The 19,770-nt window shown below is 40.5% G+C and overlaps 1 protein-coding gene across 2 annotated transcripts in view; it reads right to left on the minus strand.

Annotated features, from left to right (window-relative positions):
- SHPRH (SNF2 histone linker PHD RING helicase) overlaps positions 1-16,738 on the minus strand; it is a 54,987-nt gene extending 38,249 nt beyond the window's left edge. For both annotated transcript variants that reach the window (XM_029962758.1, XM_018078111.2), the window contains exons 1-9: positions 16,688-16,738; positions 14,068-14,737; positions 13,568-13,697; positions 6,639-6,857; positions 6,245-6,323; positions 5,328-5,478; positions 3,454-3,559; positions 2,686-2,942; positions 615-1,310 (exon numbers count right to left, since the gene is read on the minus strand). In XM_029962758.1, the coding sequence (XP_029818618.1) occupies positions 615-1,310; positions 2,686-2,942; positions 3,454-3,559; positions 5,328-5,478; positions 6,245-6,323; positions 6,639-6,857; positions 13,568-13,697; positions 14,068-14,706 (2,277 nt within the window). In that variant the 5' untranslated portion in view covers positions 14,707-14,737; positions 16,688-16,738. The remainder of the gene's footprint in view (positions 1-614; positions 1,311-2,685; positions 2,943-3,453; positions 3,560-5,327; positions 5,479-6,244; positions 6,324-6,638; positions 6,858-13,567; positions 13,698-14,067; positions 14,738-16,687) is intronic.
- Positions 16,739-19,770: the final 3,032 nt, after the last annotated feature.

Genomic DNA, 19,770 nt, shown 5'->3' on the forward strand with positions numbered 1-19,770 from the left:
TAAAGTAAAAGGATAATACATGGTCTCCAAATAAGTAATATCCAAATAAATATAGCAGATGTTATAGAGGCAATGCCCAAGCTGTAAGGGTGTTGTTTTCAGTAAACACCAAGACATAAGACTTCTTTCATAAAGCCCAAGAACCAGAAATGCAAAACTACGCTCTTTACCTACTGAAACATTTTTTAGCTAGAACAAAACAAGAAGCAACAATCAGAGAGCTGCTTAGTTGCAAGTGTACAGTGAGACAACACTCAAAACACCAAACAGTCAGGACTTTTTAAGTTCCTTGTTAGTCTTTCAAACAGCCTTCCCTCTCAGAAATCACCTGTTGTTGCAACTGCTCAAAATTTGCTTCCATTTTCTATAGATACCTAGTCCACTGTATTATCTCCCAGTGACCAACTAAAAAAGTTAAAAACTAATTGCAGACAGTCTGTCTGGGACACCAATGAACCATGTGATGCCAAAGCATAGATCTACAGCAGGAAATGCAGAATTCTAACACAGAGGACAAAGAGACCTCTGAACTTCCAAGTAACGCAGAATGTCTGACAGGAAGCCCTGAGCTTTGATAAAATAACTCTCCAGAACATGAAGCTATATAATCTTACCAGAACGCGAAGAGAAGATGATCTTACGTGCCTATTGATCTCATCTACCCACTGATGACAAATAGAACTTGGAGAAATTATCAGAGTTGCTCCCGTGGGAACTGGTTTCATTGCCACAAGACAATGGGGACAGTAGAAGGGCCTGCTCTTCAGGTTTTCCTCTTTGTAGTTTACACATTCTGCATGCTGCCATAAGTAGCATTTCAGGCACTGCACACGAGCTTTGTAGTCAGCCAATCCAAGCTCACCACAGATGCATTCAAAACGATATTCAGAGGTATTAAATGGAAATACAGAACTGGTATGTTGTACACTACTGTCAGCATGTTCTTGGGAATGTGAGGACGAGACCTTTGGGATTTCCTGCTGGACATCGGCTGTAGTTTTAGAAACATCAAAATCAGGATGACTACTCATGTCACTGGAGACAAGGAGGTTGCCATGCAAATCAGGAGATTTTGGGATGACAGTTTCCTGCTTAACATTATTCTCTTTTACAGAGTTCTCATGATCTGGTTCAGATTTCTTGTTATTTTTGCTAGGTGTACAATAATCATGTTCTTCCATGGCAATATCCACCTGTGAAGCAGTTTTACAGATGTGTTCAGATGTGATACCACTATTTTTTGATTCTTTGGTTTGAGTTTTAGCATCAGTCAGCTGCTTCTTCTGAGTATTTTCTGAAGTCTTTGCTACCTACAAAGTAAAATTAACCAAGAATGTCAGACTTTACATACAAAATTGTCCAGTGCTGTTTAATGTCTACCAGTGCTATTTAATATTTCCATTAATGACACAGACAAAGGGATCTAGTGCACCCTCAGCAAACATGCAGATGACACCAAGCTGAGTGGTGCAGTTGGCACACCTGAAAGGCAGGATGCCATCTGGAGGGACCTGGACAAGTTCGAGAAGTGGGCCCATGGGAACCTCATGAGGGTTAACAAGATCAAGTGCAAGTTACTGCACGTGGGTTGGGATAATCCCCGGTATCAATACAGGCTGGGGGATGAACAGATCGAGAGCAGCCCGAGGCAGAAGGACTTGCAGGTGCTGGTGGATGAGAGGCTGGACATGAGCTGGCAACATGCACTCACAGCCCAGAAAGCCAAACGTATCCTGGGCTGAGTCAAAAGCAGTGTGACCAGCAGGGCGAGGGAGGTGAATCTGCCCCTCCACTCCACTCAGGTGAGACCCCACATGGAGTACTACATCCAGCTCTGGGAACCCCAACATAAGAAGGTCATAGACCTGTTGGAGCAAATCCAGAGAAGGGCCACCAAGATGATTAGAGGGATGGAGAACCTCTCCCAATGAAGAAAGGCTAAGAAAATTAAGATTCAGCCTGAATTCTTCTTCAGCCTGAAGAAGAAAAGGCTACAGGGTGACCTAAATTCAACATTCCAGTACATTAAGGGACTATTTACAAGAGTGTGTAGTCACAGGATAAGGGGAAATAGCTTTTATCTGAAAGACAGTAGGTTTAGATTAGATACTAGGAAGAAATTATTTACTGTGAGGGTGGTGAGACACCGGAACAGCTTCCACAGAGAAGTCCCTGAAAGTGTTCCAGGCCAGGCTGGATGGGGCTTTGGGCAACCTGGTCCAGTGGAAGGTGTCCCCATGGCAGGAGGGGTTGGAAAACAGATGATTTTTAAGGGCTCTTTCAACCCAAATTACTTTCTCATCTTTTTTTTTTTTTTAACCATATAAACACATCAGGACATAGATATTATGGTTTTGTATCAATTTCCAGTTTGAGGATTTGGTTAATGTTTACCAGTGTTTAAAAAACACCTTCACAGTAGGAACAATGCAACTTCCAGTGCCACTATTTTACAAGATTTATGACAGATGTAGTTAATACTTTAGCACCAAATTTGATCTATGTATGACTTCTGCTTCTTTACTCATGAATGTCAAAGCAAATGCTGCCATTTTCTTCATTTTTACCAGTAAGTTAGCATCACTGAACTAGTGCACACACACAACACAGCTCCAAGTAGCATGCAATCAGTAGAAAAAAGATCTGTCTTTGCAACATTGATGTAACTGTGGCAGCACATTTTACCTGCTCTTTGGTTCTTTCTCGCTTCTTCTGTTCCTTGTAATTCTTTCCCAGCTTGAAAGACCCAGCCAGACCATGTCCTTTGACTTGCTCTACTACATGTTCTGCAATTAGCTTTTCTAGAGTTCTTTTGAGAAGCCGTCTATTTCTCTGTGTGTCATACCTATAAATAGCACTGATGTACTTAAATATTGCAACGATGGATGCTCCTTTCTTCACATTCATTTCTTTTACAGCTGTTAATATCATCACTCGTAAGCCTGTATGTAGAATCAAAGCAAAACAACTTACAGCTCAGATAAAATGAAAGTTACCTCAGAGAATGCATATTAAGGGAACTCTAAACATAGTGTTCATCTAAAAAAATGCAAAACAAAGACAGACAGCAGTTTTGACAATGCTTGACTTGAGGCAGCTCTGCAAATTGCTATTTTGCAGTCAATCCAAGGCAATATTTGACAGTAATAGAAATAAGTCACTCCATTTTCTTACTGAGGCGTAAAAAAGATAGTGTATTTCAGTTAAATGCATAAACTCTTTTACAAAGACCTTTAGTTATATGGAGCTCTGTAGCTCAGAGTTCTGAGTTGATAACTTACTTTTAACTGTGAATCACTTGTTTGTAGCATGCAATCCCACATGACAGTGCCCAGCAAAAGAATCATTTCATTCTGAAGAAGTGAAGAGTAACCTTGAGCTCATAGTCAGTGGCCAATATAAGACTTAATGCCAAAAGCAAAATGTATTTTAAAAGTCATCAGAAATACTTACTGGGATATTGTATTTTTTCCTTCAATTTAGGCTCCATTTCCTTTGGTTTTTTCTTTTTATTTCCTTCTAAAGGTTGAGGTGGAACAAAGAAGTTCACAAGCTTACCCTAATGCAGAAAACATTAGTTATTAGCTCACATCTCTTCACAGTCACTCTGACCTTTGTTAATGTTTTCACATTTGAAAATAAGCATGAGCTGCTACAGATATATGTTCTGATCTCACCAATTTGCTTAGATGTACAGATGTACAGAATGACACCTCATTCAGTTCAGTTTCTTGGCAAATGGTGTTCAGCACCTACAGTGAGAACAGAAAGAGCAGCCCTGCAAGCCTTTTGGGGTCCTTCACTGCTTCGGAATTAAGTTGCATTAATCTATAGCTGTTAAGTGATCTAGGCTACTGATAAGGGAGGAAAATATATATTTAATATATAGCAAAAAACAAAAAAAGAAGTAAACAATACCTAGGAGGAAAAGCCCTAGTTAGTTGTACAAAAAGTATGTTTTTCTTTTTAGAGTTGTCCTCCTCAATTTTACTCTATTATGAGTGATGCAGGAATAGTGAGTCAATCCAAGGAAATGTATACTCAAAAACTGGCATATAAAGAAGAATCTCAAAGCTGGGAAAAAACACAGTGCCAATATTTCTATTACTGTTTTATAGCTATATACATTGACACTTCACTCTGCCCTGTCCAATTAGTTGCTCTGTAGGATTCTTAAAAAGTAACTGCAATGAAATTCCAGATACTGTTTGAACCCTACAGAGAGTTGAAATAATTGGAATAACTCTACCATTGGCTTACACAATCCAGGAGTCATCCAAAAAGTCTCTAGTGGAATAAAGCACTTCTGGTTTTACTTTTGTTTGGGTTTTTTTTAGGACATCATACAAAGACATTTTATATTTGAAGACAAGAAAAATACAAATGACAAGAGGCCTTCTGGATTAATGGAATACTACCTTTCAACCACAGGCAATGTTATACAATTTTGCTTATAAAGATCCCAAAATATTAGCTAAGATGTCTGTCCCAACTACTTGTATCATGAAACAGTTCCACTAACTCCAGCTTTCCAAAAGTTATGGTTTCTAGTTATTGTTGTCAGTTGATGTCCACGTGCATTAGTGCTTATACTCCCCTCTTCACACTCCTCAGTGCTGACTCTTATACATTTAAGAATCATCTTATTCTCTCAGAGAATTGAGTACTTTTAACTGATAAAATTACAAGCAGGCAGGAGATCATTATGAATAAACGTAAAATGAAACAGGCTGCCATGAATTCAAAGGTATGGAACCCATGAAGTGGTAAGAGTTTACTTAAGAATAACAGTTCTTTTCCCTCAGAAAGAATTTTTGGTTTCAGTGAATGTGCTAAGTTTTTACAGTATGGGTGATGAGGAAAGTGAAAAGATGGAAAACTGTTGCTAAATAAGCCCATTTATTACATGAAATAGAAAGAGAGTAGAAATCTTTATTTACTGAGTGTAAATTGTCTCTATTTTAGCATAGAACGTATGTCTAATGGATGTTTGATACTCATCAATACAAAGAAGTGAAGGAAAGAATGACATCCAACATAGTAAACTACCATATTTATAGACTCCTGAAGCCTGTGTAAACTATATAAGCAGTGCAGTTGCCTGACAACACCCTTGAACAATGGTAAACTATCAACTGCTTCTCATGCAAACTATTCCACCATTTATGCCACCAAGTATCATGTCCTACAAAGGAAAAACTGTCCTTGCAATACAGCTTTAAATACAGAGTTCTACAAACCAGAAAGCACTAAACTCAAGAGAAGTGCATTTGCATTAATTCTGAAAAGCACTTTCTTCATAATAACTTTCATCCTAGTTTCCTTACCTCAGGTAATGTCAGATCATCTTGTTTAATATCTGGTCCAGTATGGTTCAGAATAAGAGCCAACACTTCTACTGTTTTTCCAAGACCCATCTCATCTGCCAAAATACCTCCAGGCCACTGGGGTCCAGCAGTTGGGTATTCACGGATAATACTAAAATTCAAGTGCATTCCCAAATGAAAGTCAATAACTACAGAATGGTGTGACAGAAGCACATGTTCAGGAACATACAGCACAGCTTTAGCAAGGCAAAGTTTGTAGGGTGGGGCATTATCTTTGTTCAGTTTAGATGAGATTAAAAAATGTTAAAAAGCTTTTTGGATGTATAAACCTGAAAAAGACAAATATGTATGCCAGAATTTTTAGAATTGTTTCACCTCCTAATAGGCCTTGCCCTGCTAACCTTGGCATATCATAATATGAGTCTCAAAAAGTTGAAATATTTTTATATTCACATATCACAGATCTGACAGTTATATAGGGAAAAACAGAATGCAAACTAGCAATCAAAAGGTTCTATTCTAATCAAATTAACAAGAAAAAAGAAATAGATTTAGTAATGCAATACCCGGCTTTAATAAAAAGCATTATACTGCCCCCTTCCTTTAGACTTTAAACACAGTGGATAAGAAGGTCAAAGTCTCCAATGCCCCATGTTAACAATAAACCACAAATTTATTGAAATTAAAAAAAAAAAGAATTACGTCTTCAACTTGAGATTTACATATTTACCTGTGCACTATATATTACAATTTGTCCTTTTTTTTCAAAATAAAGATATCACTGTTCTAATTCTTTAGTTGCTAACTGAAACACAAGATATGGATTATCTTCTATCCTTCAGGACAAAGCTACCAATGAGGTTTTCACAAAGTACAACCCTGAGGCGTTCTCAGAAAGAGTAACTATAAAAACATACCAGCCAGTGAATGGATTATAGTAGATTTTTACTCCATCCAGAGTGATCACCTCCCGCCATAAGAAGTGCAGTGCATTTTCTATGAAGAAAGTGTTCATGTTACTATTGTGAGGTTTCTCTATAAACAGCACACTGCTTAGAATTGTTCAGCCTTATTGTGACATTTAGAGACAAAAAGCTGAAGTCTACCTCCACAGAGCTTCATGACCAACAAGGTACATCAGCTGCTGTTCAGCAAGACTAGCTTATCATTTAGTGTACTAACCAAACAACAGCTTTTATGGAAATAGTAAAGAAATAATTAACAAAACTTCTAATCGAACAGCAAGAAAACATTACTGCTGACAATTACACTTCCCTCAATTATGCAAGTTTTCCAGATCCATATACTTGCCACTGCTTGGAGCGTTTGTGTGGTTCTCTCGGTGAAGCATCCAATTCACAGCCTCACTTTGGTATGGCCTCAGAATGGGAATTAATGCAGGATGCTGCACATCCTTTCTAAGTAACTCGATATCCTGCTGATGGGTGTGTCGTACAAAGTCGTAAAGCTCTTCAATATTTTGTCGCTCTAGTTCCATGTCAGACTCTTCTTCATCTTCCTCCAGCTCATCTGCATACACCAAATAATTGAAGATGCTCATTATAATCAAACTGGGACAACATCTCAGTAAATTTTGCTGCAACATATTTAGTTAATGGATGAAAGTAAGCAAAGCAAAATGACATTTAAACATATGTCATGACTGCACCTAACTCAGCTAGCAGCAGTAGTAAACAATGAGCACTGTTTTACAGATTAATAACTGAAATAAAGTAAAACTATGTAAAATAATAACAACAGTAATAATAGTAATAGCAATGAAAAAGAGAGAGATTAACAAAACCCAAGAAACACAAGTGATGCACAATACAATTGCTCGCTACCCACTGACTGATGCCCAGCCCATCCCCAAGTGGTGACTGGTGGTTCCCAGCCAACTCTCACCAGTTTATAAACTGAGCATGATGTTCTATGGTATGGAATATCCCTTTGGCCAGTTCAGGTCAGCTGTCCTGGCCAAGCTCCCTCCTGATTTCTTTTGCATCTCCTCACTGGAAGAGCAAGGACTGAAACTGCGGAAAAAGCCCTTGACCTGGGGTAACCATTGCTCAGCAACAAGTAACACATAATTGTGTTACAAACATTATTCTCACACTTAACCCAAACACACCGCACTGTACTGGCTACTAGGAGCAAAACTAACTCTATCTCAGCTGAAACCAGGACAGCTGAAAGTTAACTGTAGGGTGCTATGGCGATCACAGATGTATACATAATCAGAAAAGCTCTTTCTTTAGAATTTAGGTATAGAATGACCAGATCTTATTATTTGATAAAGACCTTCCACTAAACATTTTCAACTAGTACAGAATCACAAATATCTCATATTTCACATTTAATTATTAATATGGGTCAATGACCTTACTGAAAGGAGAAAACCATAGTGAGTTGTCAAGCATTTGTCATTCATTTTTTATGAAATAAAGTCTTTCTTTATAAAATAACACATTTTAAAAAGCAATACAGGAGATTCTCTTCAGAGAGCTTTCATGTTAAACTGAAGTTATCCATCAGGATAAGAAAATTGTAGCAGTAGGACAACACTTAATTCTCACTACTTGCATCATTGCAAAAATTCAGACAAGGCATACTTTGGAAATTAAAAACCCACTTCAAGAGAAGTATGCACCCTTCAGGACAGAAGGCCTACCCTTCTTTTCTACCCTCTAGGAAAGAAGACTTTGTGCTTATGTATTTTTCACAAAATTTGGATATATGGGCATACAAAGAACTTAAGCGCTGCAGAACAAAAATTCATGAAAATTCGAGGGTCAGCATTCTAGGAAACTGACATAAAGTGAGAGAACAAAAGACTTAAAGGACAAGTTTTAACAGTGTTTTAGTTCTCAAATTAAAAACACTGGTACCAAAAAAATACAGAAAGATACTAACCCTAGCTAGCACTGGAGATAGTCACCTTGCAAAATTTTTCTAAAAAAGAAAAAAAAATTGGAAGCAAGTCAGAGCCATCATTTCCAGCATAAAGTGACCTTAAAGTGACCTTAAAAACTCTAATAAAACAGTTAATGACAGGCACAATTAAATGAAATTATAATTCCTATGTCTTGGGCTAGGAAAGAAAAGAGGTACCTGGCACAAACACTAGAGAACTTAATCTTAAAATAAGGTTTGGGAGCTGCTAATAGGCTCTTTCATGAAAAAAAAGCACCCTTTCATTCAAATGGATGGTGAAGGTGAAGAACAAAATGGTGTGCCTAAGTATGGCAGCCATCAGTGCTTTCCCCTAATCCTTTTAAATCAAAGAAACAATTCCAGTGCTTCACAAGGGAAAAGAGAATTCTGAAAGACATTGAGTTTATATATAGTCATGAAAACCATATACATATAAGACTTGCATTGTAAACCAGGCAATCAGAGTACACATGTGGGGTTATTAATACTATGGCCAAATGAAAAGCACCAAGCAAAGCACTCAGCTTTATATATTAAAGAAACCATTCAAAGGCATCCTCTAACACACATCCCTCACTTTAGGAAAATAGCAGAAAATTAGAATGACTGCAAAGTATAACTTCAATCAATGAATTCAATCTACAATGACACCTATCATTATACTTGCTAAAATCACAGTTTTCAAATCTCACAGTTTTAAGCATAATAAATTGATTTCTATATAAACTAAGTCGATCCAGAATTTTACAGGGGAGCAAAGACTATAATATACTTTAGAGTAATTTTTTTCATACAATTGGGTATTTTTTGTCCACACCTTTCTTGTTTTGTTCATTCTTTCAAAGATTTTTTTCCCTGATTAAATGGTTCTATGTACCACAGGGATTTTTTAAAGGATGCTAGGGAAGTTTACCCTTCTCTCAGTTACTTATTTAACAGTGAATATTTAACTATGCTTTCAATCATTTCAAAATGTAATTCAAAGACACAGGTTTCATCTTAGTCTTTTTTACATTTGAGAAACAGATGTATTGTACTATCTAAAAATTCAGTTTCTTTGACACTTTTCAAGTACTCTACTTAATTCCTTCAATGACTGAATTACAGTTCTGCTATTGCACCTGAAGAAGGATCTTTCCATTTCCAGATGGCTGTACCTGCATCAATGAAAACGTAATCTTTTTCCCCATTATTCTAGATTAATGGAAAACTTGTTGCTTTGCATTTGGTAGTAAATAACATATACAAATACAACAACCATCTTTATACAAAGAATTTATTCTTCTTAAGAAAATTGAAGGCAAATGTTATGTAATATGACATTGCCAGCTACTATAGCTCCATAACACTGTAAACACTGGGAAAACAAAACCCAAACCATTTACCTTTCACTAGAACAAACAGCAATTAAACAGACATTTTAGTCTCCTTTTTTTTATTTTAATTATAAAGACTATGGTTTTTTTCATATTAAGAAAGTAGCTTGCTGGATCTTTAAGTAATTTATGTCTCTGTGTTCACTGAAGCTACAAGCAGCATGCAATATTATATGGTAGATATTGGGATACAAGCTATTATAAAAGCAGCTATTTATTAAAGCAAACAAAATAAATCTCTGCAAACAATTTCCTCAAAAAAGTAGTTAACTCTACTAATTAATTCTGCTAACTCATGAAGCTTCTCCATATTCGGCACAGTGAGTGAACCATCTAGGGAAGATGTCCTGCTGGATGCATTGTTCATGAACAAAGAAGGGCTGGCAGGTGATGTGATGACTGGAGGCTGTCTTGGGCATGGCGATCATGAAATGATAGTTTTTGGTTCTTGGAGAAGTAAGAAGGGGTGCCATCAGAACTGCTACCTTGGACTTCAAGAGGGCAGACTTTGGCCTGTTTAGGGGTGTGGTTAACAGAGTCCCTCAGGAGGCAGTCCTGAAAGGCAAAGGGGCTGGACATTCTTAAAGAATGAAATCTTAAGGTACAGGAGTAGGGAAGACCAGCCTGGCTGAACAGGGAGCTTTGGCTGGAACTCAGGGAAAAAAGAGAGCTTATGACTCTTGGAACAAGCAGCTGGCAACTCCAGAGGACTACAAGGATGTGGTGAGGTTACTGCATTCAATTTTGGGTCCCTCACTACAAGAAAGATACAGAGATGCTGGAGCATGTCCAGAGCAGGGCAATAAATCTAGTGAAGAGTCTGGAGCACAAGTCTTATGAGAAGCGGTTGAGTTAGCTGAGATTGTTTAGCCTGGAGAAAAGGCAGACAAGGAGGGGCCACAGTATTCTCTACAATTACCTGAAAGGACAGTGTAGTGAGGTGGGGGTCAGCCTCTTCTCCCAAGTAACTGAACAAGAGGAAATGGCTTCAAGTTGCACCAGGGGAGGGTTAGATCAGATATCAGGAAAAATTTCTTCACCAAAAGGGTTGTCAAGCTTTGGAACAGGCTGTGCAGGGAAATGGTTTAGTAACTATCCCTGGAAGTATTTAAAAGATGTGTAAATGAGGCACTTAGGGACATGGTTTAGTGATGGACTTGGCCGTGCTGGGTTATAGGTTGGACTCAATGATCTTAAAGTTCTTTTCCAATCTAAGTGATTCAATGATTCTATGATTCCATATTAAATATTTTGTCACTTTTTTTTTTTTTTAGATTCCTTACTGCATCTATGCTATGCTTGCCATAACTTGAGATGGAATGCCTACCACAAAGTCTCAAAACCATCTCTAGAAGGATATTAATGGAATGAGTACATAGAGGAAAACAAATATATAAAAATAAAATGTAGGGATTCAGAGGTCATGTCTCTTATTTGTGTAAAACCTTGTGCACAACTCCGTCAACACAAGAATTTGCTTATCAGTGGGAAGAACAAGAAACCTCATCTTGGAATGTTGCTGCATAGAGTTCACTTTAGATGGATGCTGACAAGTGTTCAAATACATAAGTACAAGCAATTAAAAAAAAATCAACTATTTCTGTTAAATAGGTGGATTTTAAACATGACTAAGTTGCTAGAAGTGCTTAAAAGGAATACATTCATCAGCATACAATCAAGGATATATTATTTTATGCTACATCAATAAGGAGGTGTTTAAAAACTGTTAGAAAATGAAACTAGTTTCACAGTGTGTAATCACCTGGGGTCTTCCCTCAAAAATATTGTTCTTTTGTGTGACACACTTTTTCTGAATTCAGAGCACAGCATAATGCACACTGTGGACTTACATAGTGGTTTAACGATCCTGTTTTGTTCTCTAATACTTCCAGGATAACTGTTTACCTTAGATTTGGTTTGACTAGCACTGAACACTAAGGTGATACATTTACTGAGCTCTACACCTACCTACTCAACTACAACCCAAGTTGCAACAATTAGCAAAGAGGCCATAATTTTTTTCTTTTGCATTGCTCTACATTTATCTATTGAATTTCTACTGAAGCTGCACTGCCTAATCTGCTTGCAAGCTTTTAGTTGTTGTTCATCTCTGTTATGCTGAATAATATATTTAAACTTTGTTGATAGCATTTCACCAATCGCTCTTTTTCTCAAAGCATACATTAAGCTGCACATGCCTTTGTAGGACTTGACTGATGATTACCAATCATTTATTTCTCCTCTCCACAATAGCTATTTTACTTAGCCATTTAAACAGCATTCATTGGCATAAAATCAAGACTCTGTTGTTATTTTATGCTACACCAAAACGTACATGGTGAAAAATGGTCAGAATATTTACCATTTGGCAACACAGCTGCTTTATGAACCTGACCTGGTTACATGGTTTCTGAAAAGTTAAGACACAGCAACTAGCAACACAATCACTCACATCCACATTCTTGCTCCAGTAACTTTGAGGCGTATGTCTTCCCTTCCAGCAAATGCCTCTTCACTTGTAAGCAGCACTGAACCACGTAGTCCATAAAAATATATCCTTTAGAGTAGTGAAGACAGATGCCTCAGATCCCAGCAGAAAATTATTCTGGATCTCAGAATAAGTCACTGGTCATTTTCTTTGCAAACAATCTCTTTCCCCAACCCTTCCTCAATGAGAAGATATGCAGAGAAGAAAAATGTGCTTTCTGCTATAGCATTACTTTATTTCAGCATTCTATCATATGCCTTAGTCATCTCAAGTCTATAAATTCTCTGGCAAATATTCTGCTTCTAATACATGTATGATGACGTATTTCTCCTAATACATTTAAAACCATTACTATTCATTTCTATACCTTAAACTACTTATACTTCAGACTTCTTGGATCTGCTTTATTGTGCTTTTAAACTTACACTGACACGTCTGTGTCAGTCAGATTACTTCAGTTTTTGGAAGGATGACTTCTTATGTGCAATATCTTCCCTTCCCCACATACTTAGCTATACTGGCCCATCCCTTGGTACACCTCAAATCTCTTCTTACAGTTCCACGTTTGTTCTTCGCATCAAGAAAGGATGTTCAGATTTTATTCTGTTAGCATTCATTTTAAGCTTCTCTTTAGCAAGTTGCCTAATTTTTTACACAATTCTGCCTTTTTAAATTAAGTACAATGGTATGGGGGTGCTAGGCTTCTCTTGCTTCTGCAAGAACCCTCAAACTCAGAATACGACAGTCACTGTTATTGAGTCAGTCTTCAGCTCAAATTTTGAATCAATACTACACTCAGGAACAAGACTGGTTTTTTTCACAAGTTTCCTAAGCCATCATTTATCACTCTATAAATCTGTATTACTACTGACTATATTCTGGCAAACATATCTTCAATTCCAAAATGACAACAAGGCTTGAAGTTGTAAATTTTTAGTGGTATATTTTCAGAACTGTCATAAAGCTGCATTTTGTAGTGGTTTACATTATAATTGCTATACAATATAAAACACACAGAAATCTATTCCATAGTTTTGTGATAGGCACCAACCTGGGAACAAAATTTTTCCAAATTTAATTCCTGGTTCGTTTAAATAGTTCCTGTGTAACTCCGAGAAGCTACTGTAGATCTGTTCAACCAACCCACAAGAATCAGTGAAAACTGTATTTACTCCCGAAAAGGTAAGGACTCAAACATCTCTGTGTTTCAGTGCCTTATCTGTACAGAAGAAATATTATCACCTCTAATTTCAGCATAAACTAATTAGCATATGATTAATGGTCAGATAATAATATTGACATATCTAATAACATTACCTTGAAAGTAAAAGTCAGTCTAGATGGTAGGAATAATTACCATTTTTCCTTACATTTAAAACTACCACACAAGACACACTTTAATAACAAAAACTGTTTGTCAACAATCAACTTTATTGCATTACCTGGAATTAAAAAACTGTAGAACTTTTCCATGAGTTTTTGAATCAGCTGATTGGCTTTTTTGGGCCTTCCACCTCCATCACTGAGAAACTCTGGTTTACTTAGCCCAGCTTCAAGAAGGTAAATTCCAACCTGTGAAAAGGTTAATAATTTAATTAGCTGTTAAAATTACAAGAATATTATAAACAGAAGAACATGAAAATAACAACAGTGCTTTGAAAATCAGCAAGTATAGACAGATATAATAAATCTACTAAAAATACCATATAGAGGAATTGTAACTAAAAGATTCTGTGATTCCTTTGGGTAATGCATTGCTAATAGTGAAAAAGTAAAAAGTCATTTTCAGAAAAAAACACACTGAAAACATTACAAAAGCATGTAGAAACTATCCATTTTCATCACATTATAAAATATATGGTAGCTGCCAGACTTTGTTGTTCAGAGGTTTCTATTTTACATTTCAAACAGAAAAACTTTCAAAATATATACAAATGCATACCTTTAAAGTCTGAGCCTCTCCAGGTCTTTGATAAAGTCCAATTATCTTCTTCTTTTGCAACCATCTCAAGCCTTCCAATATTTCACCACTTAAAGTTGGTTCCACCAAAATACGTTGTTCATAAGCACCCAGGTATTCTTTAGTTTCATTACTATACTCTTCTTCACTTCTTTCATGAACACAGACCTGCAGCTGATCGTCAGAGTCTCCTCTCATTATAGTAAAGCTCCTTTCGTGGAATTCATCAGCTAGAATTTGTTCAGAAGGAAGATGTAGAGCAAATTCTCCCAACAAAACCTTCCAGGACCCATCTGCACGGTATGGCAAGACTATAATATTTAGCTGTACAGACACAGGAGTCAAGATGGAATAAGAGTCTTCTTCATCATTAACTGTCAAAAACTTAACAGATTTTGAGCCACTGCCTTCTTTTTGTACAAGATCTTCATCAGTGCTATCATCATTTATAACAATGAAGGATGCAGAAGTGCTTGGAACTGGAACATGGTCCTCATTAGTCACTTCATCATCTAATGTTACTATCTCATTTCTCCGGTCTTCATGCATGTTCCAGCAGAGCTTTTTCTTCTTCTCCTCATCTACTTTCGATGGAGGTGCGCGTTTTCGTCGACTACTCATTTTGTTGTTTTCTCAACAGTACTTTCAGTCCCTGCAAAATGAAGTAAATCAGTCAGCAATAAGCATTATAAAATCAAATGCCCACACTAAAATTTTACCATGCAACAGTAGCTAAACTTGCAAAATGTTCAGACACAAACATATGCAGTAAAAACTCTAATTGTTCAAAAGTATTAGTTTTACAGAGCCTCTCCTATTCCTGTGCCATCACACAAAACTGGACATGAAGCATTGCCTTGTGCTAGATCTTATAATTTTGCCAAACAGCGACAGACAGAGATCAACAAGAATGTTTCATTTCACAGCTGTTACTCAGACTCTGTGGGACAGATATAAACCAAGAAGCAGAGGAATCCTCAAAGATGGGGGTGGAGGGAGACAGCAAAAGAAACTCCATGAACAAAAGTGCAGGAAGTACAGGAGATTTGGGGGCGGGTGTCGGGAAAATACACAAAAAATTCCTCTTTCCTTTCAAAGCCTACATAGGCATGAAATTTTAAGCAAACTTGACACAGGGCTAGTCTGAAGCTGCCATTACATAAAATATGGTTTAGAGCCTAAGGTATCAAGTTCTGTCCTTCGAAGTCCCCAGTGACCTTCCTACTAGTATTCAATACTTTATTTTCCCAGAAAACTGTGCATCCTGGGACCTGAATAGTATCCAATACTTTATTTTCCCAGAAAACTGTGCATCCTGGGACCTGAATACACAAACTGCTTACAGAAGAGCCTTTAGTTATTCTATTGCATTTCAGTGGGACCAATCATCAAACTAAATGGATAGTCTTATTGATTTTGACTAACTGCAAAGTCAAGTCAAGATGCACATCTAAATTCTTGACTCAACCTGGGCATAGAACAAAACAGAACAAAACCAAAACAATAAACAAACACTGTTTGATGATTTATGAAAGCCAAAGGAAACATCCTGGAATACAGAAATCTTGCCTGTTTGAATTGCAAACACAGAATCACAGAATCAATTAGGTTGGAAAAGACCTCAGAGATCATTGAGTCCAACCTATGACCGAGCACCATCATGTCAAGTAGACCGTGGCACTAAGTGCCACATCCAGACTTTCCTTAAACACCTCCAGGGACGGTGACTCCACCACCTCCCTGAGCAGTCCATTCCAGTGTCTAATCACTCTTCATGTGAAGAAATTCTTCCTACTGTTCAATCTAAACCTCCCCTGGCACAGTTTGAGGCCATGTCCTCTCGTCCTGTCGCTGGCTGCCTGGGAGAAGAGGCTGATTCCCACCTTGCCACAACATCCTTTCAGGTAGTTACAGACAACAGAATTGAGGGAAGGTGAGTTTTTCAAAGCAATGTCCATGCACACGAAGCGATGCTGACAGTAATCGGAGCCAACCCTGACGGAAGCAAACACGGCACTTAACCCAGAGGCAGAGGGATCCCTAGGGCATACCGGAATGCACGTGGGCGCCAGCCTGGGCACCGCACTCTGACGAGCAAAGCGGGAGAACCGCTCTGTGTGAGTGAGAGACGTTTAAAACTCCCGCGACCTGGAGACGACCGTGCCCACACCCCGCAGCAGCAGCACCCCTGCACAGCGGGGCCCGTGAGCGACCTGGGGCTGAACGCTGCACCGAGCGCCCCAGAACCCCGGGCCAGGGGCCTCCCCCCCCGTGCCCCCGCCATGGAACGCTGCGCGGCACAGCTCGTTGTCTCGAGCGAGGAAAGTGACTTGAAGGCTGGAAGCGCGGCCAGAGAGATGAGACACTCCGCGACAGCCCCTGGAGGGGTCCATCGCGCCGCGGTGTAACCGGCCCTGCCGCACCCCCGGTCACCGCGCAGCTGGCCGCGCACCCACGGCTCCCCGCACAGGCGACTCGCCCAGGCCGGGCCCCGAGCCCCCAGCCTCGCCGCCCGCGGCACGGCCCGTCACCGCCCGAGAAGCGACCCTCGGAGCCGCGAGGGTGAGGGGCGAGGAGAGCGGGGCTGGAGCCCCGGACGTACCGAAGCGGTGACGCTGCGGCCCCGGCGGCCGGTGGACTCTCCCGGCTCGGGCGGGGCCCCCCCGCGCGCGTTGTCGGTGGCAGCGACGGGCGGCGGCGGCGGCGGCGGGGGGGCGGTGTCGGGGGGGACGGTGCGAGGGGGCGGTGCGGGGGTCGCGACCCTTCGGCCCCGGGCGGTGCCCGACGGAAGCCCCCGGCGGGGAGGCGAGGGCGGGTTCAATGGGAGGGGGCGGGCACGAGAGTGCCGCGCACCCGCGCCGGCCCGGCCGGCAGCCAATGGCTCCGGGACAGTGACATTTGCTCCGCCCACCCCGCGCGCCGGCGGAAGAAAGCAACAGGAAGAGTGGAGAGCAGCGCAGGCGCAGTGGGTGCATCCTGGTGAGGGGGCGGGGAAAACGCCCTTGCCCTCAGTGGGGCGGGGCCGGGCGGGCACGGGCTGTGACATCACAGGCGGTGGGCGGGTGCGGGGCTGGGAGGTGGATCCTCAGGGAGGAGCGGAGGTGAGAAATCGTGTGTGATCCAAGTAGTGCACGGGAAGTTTCTCTTGAACGTGAGGAAGAACTGTACTGTGCGGATGACCGAACGCTGGAACAGGTTGCCCAAAGAGACTGTGGAGTCTCCCTCACTGGAGGTACTCAAGAACCATCTGGACGCAATCCTGTGCCATCCGGTGTGGGATGACCCTGTTTGAGCAGGGGGATTGGAGCAGGTGACCCACTGTGGTCCCTTCTGACCTCACCCATTCTGTGATTCTGTGGGTGAAACACTTGGGAGGAGAGAGGACACGCTAAGGGCTGTTAAGACTGTGTGAGAAGAGCAATATAAAGAGTGAGTTTTTGGGCTGTCAGTACTGCAGAAAGGCAAAATCAGGTCAACCAATTTTTAATGATAAATACCACTTCAGTAAAACCTGTGAAAATATTTAATCCTCTCATGAAGCAGCTGAAGGACTGCCAAGCCAGTGGTTTGGAGTTCCCTTAGGAGGCTTTCTGTCTCCCTCCTAAAAGAAGATCTTGATAAAAGACCCTAATTTTTTATTTTGTTTTTTAAATGGAGTTCTTTTATTTCTGGATGTGCCTTTTGGGATTTAGCTATTATGGAATCAGAATCGATAGGTTGGAAAAGACCTCAGAGATTATCAAGTCCAACCTATGACCGAGCACCACCATGTCAAGTAGACCATGGCACTAAGTGCCACATCCAGTCTTTCCTTAAACACCTCCAGGACAGTGACTGTCCTGGAGCAGTCCATTCCAGTGTCTAATCAGCCCTTTTGTGAAGAAATTTTTCCTAATATTCAACCTGAACCTCCCCTGGCACAGCTTGAGACTGTGTTCTCTCATCCTGTTCCTAGTTGCCTGCCAGAAGAAGCCGCCCCCCACCTGGCTACAACCTCGTTTCAGGTAGTTGTAGAGTGATAAGGTCACCCCTGAGCCTCCTCCTCTCCAGGCTAAACAAGACCAGCTTCCTCAGTTGCTCCTCATATGACTTATGCTCCAGTCCCCTCAGCAGCTTTGTTGCCTTTCTCTGCCCTTGCTCCAGCACTTCCATGTGCTTCCTGAAGTGAAGGGCCCAGAACTGGACACAGTACTCGTGGGGTGGCCTCACCAGTGCCAAGTACAGGGGGAGATCCCTTCCCTGATCCTGCTGGCCACATTATTTCTCATACAGGCCAGGATGCCTATTGATTCAATCCATAAGATAGTGAGCAGCAGAAGTTATGTACTTCTCTAGGAAGTGATGAAGCAACCTTGTTTCACTCCCTCATGGTATGCAGCCATGTGCCTGGGTAGGTAGCTCCATCTAAAGGTAGGACATCCAGGTTTATGTTGCAAGATGTGAACATCAAATCTTCTCATCCTGAACTTGATGACAGGAGTCAGGATGGGCAGAGGACAGCAACTGCCATCATGGCTACTGAGGCGAAGGGTCATGAAAGTGCCATGCTGTCAGTCCCCCCACATGGGACCTCAAAGGTGTGACTCCTCATGCACATGTCCTGCACCTGCTGTTGATGACCTGATGCTGTGAGAAAGTCCCACAAGTGACTGCTGCTCACCCTCCTCCACTTAATGAAGTCTGGACTCAACCAACAAAGGGAAACGAGAGAAAATCATACACTTCTAGAATCCTTATAGAAATAGCAGACAACAATTCATGATTCAGTGACCTCCATTCGCAGGCTTATTCACAAGGCTCTTCACAGGGTTGTGAATCTCTAGTATATTAGCCCTTGTCCTTTAGTTAACTTTTCTATTTCTATGCTGTGCATGCCTTCTATTAAAGATTTTCTCTCCCAGGTTAGGATTTCTGTTTCTTTGGTAGCGATGGTGGCTTTTAGAGACTTTTAATGTAAAGCTCTTGTAAAACTGAACTTTTCTCATCTGTATGTCATAAAAACTGGTAAGCAAGAAATGAACCTTTCTGCTTTCAGAAGAGGGGGAAGACACACTGGCATCAAGAGAGTTCCTGTTCTGCATGATGGTATATGTCTAAGCCTCTCTTTTTCTTTCACCCCCATTCAGTACAAAGTATTTTTCTTAGTTCTCAGAATGAACAACCTTGTCACGATCCTCCCACCAAGGGAAGGAGGAGATAACAACTTCAAATGGGGTAGCAGTCGAGAGCTGGCAGTTCCCAGGTAGCCATTGTCTTGGCACTGCTCAAACCACTCCTACCTTAAAGCTGAGAAGTCACTTCCCAGATCTCCCTGCCCACTGATCGGGTCAAGAGTTGGCATCTCTTATTACTTTTCAACACGGGAAGAGGAAGAAAGTGACTCAGATTTGAAAATACCCTTGGCTAGCGGTCCAGTGAAACAACACTAGAGGTCCTTTAACAAGTAACGCTTTTATTTGAAAGAAAATTCACATTTGTTAATTGAATGATAAAGGCACATGGGTAGCAAAAGACTATATTGGTAAACCTTGCAATATCATATGAGAAAGAGAATGGTGGAAGAAAAAGAGATAGAGAGAAAAGAAAAAGAGGGGGGGAGGAAGAGAAATCACTGGTCACAGATCCAGTGTTGGACCAGTCAACATGGCTCTTTGGTGTGTAAGGAGCGCTCATCCTGAAGCTCTT

The sequence above is a fragment of the Manacus vitellinus genome, unplaced genomic scaffold (assembly GCF_001715985.3).
Source record: "Manacus vitellinus isolate BGI_N305 unplaced genomic scaffold, ASM171598v3 scaffold_4_pilon, whole genome shotgun sequence".
Classification (NCBI taxonomy): domain Eukaryota; kingdom Metazoa; phylum Chordata; class Aves; order Passeriformes; family Pipridae; genus Manacus; species Manacus vitellinus.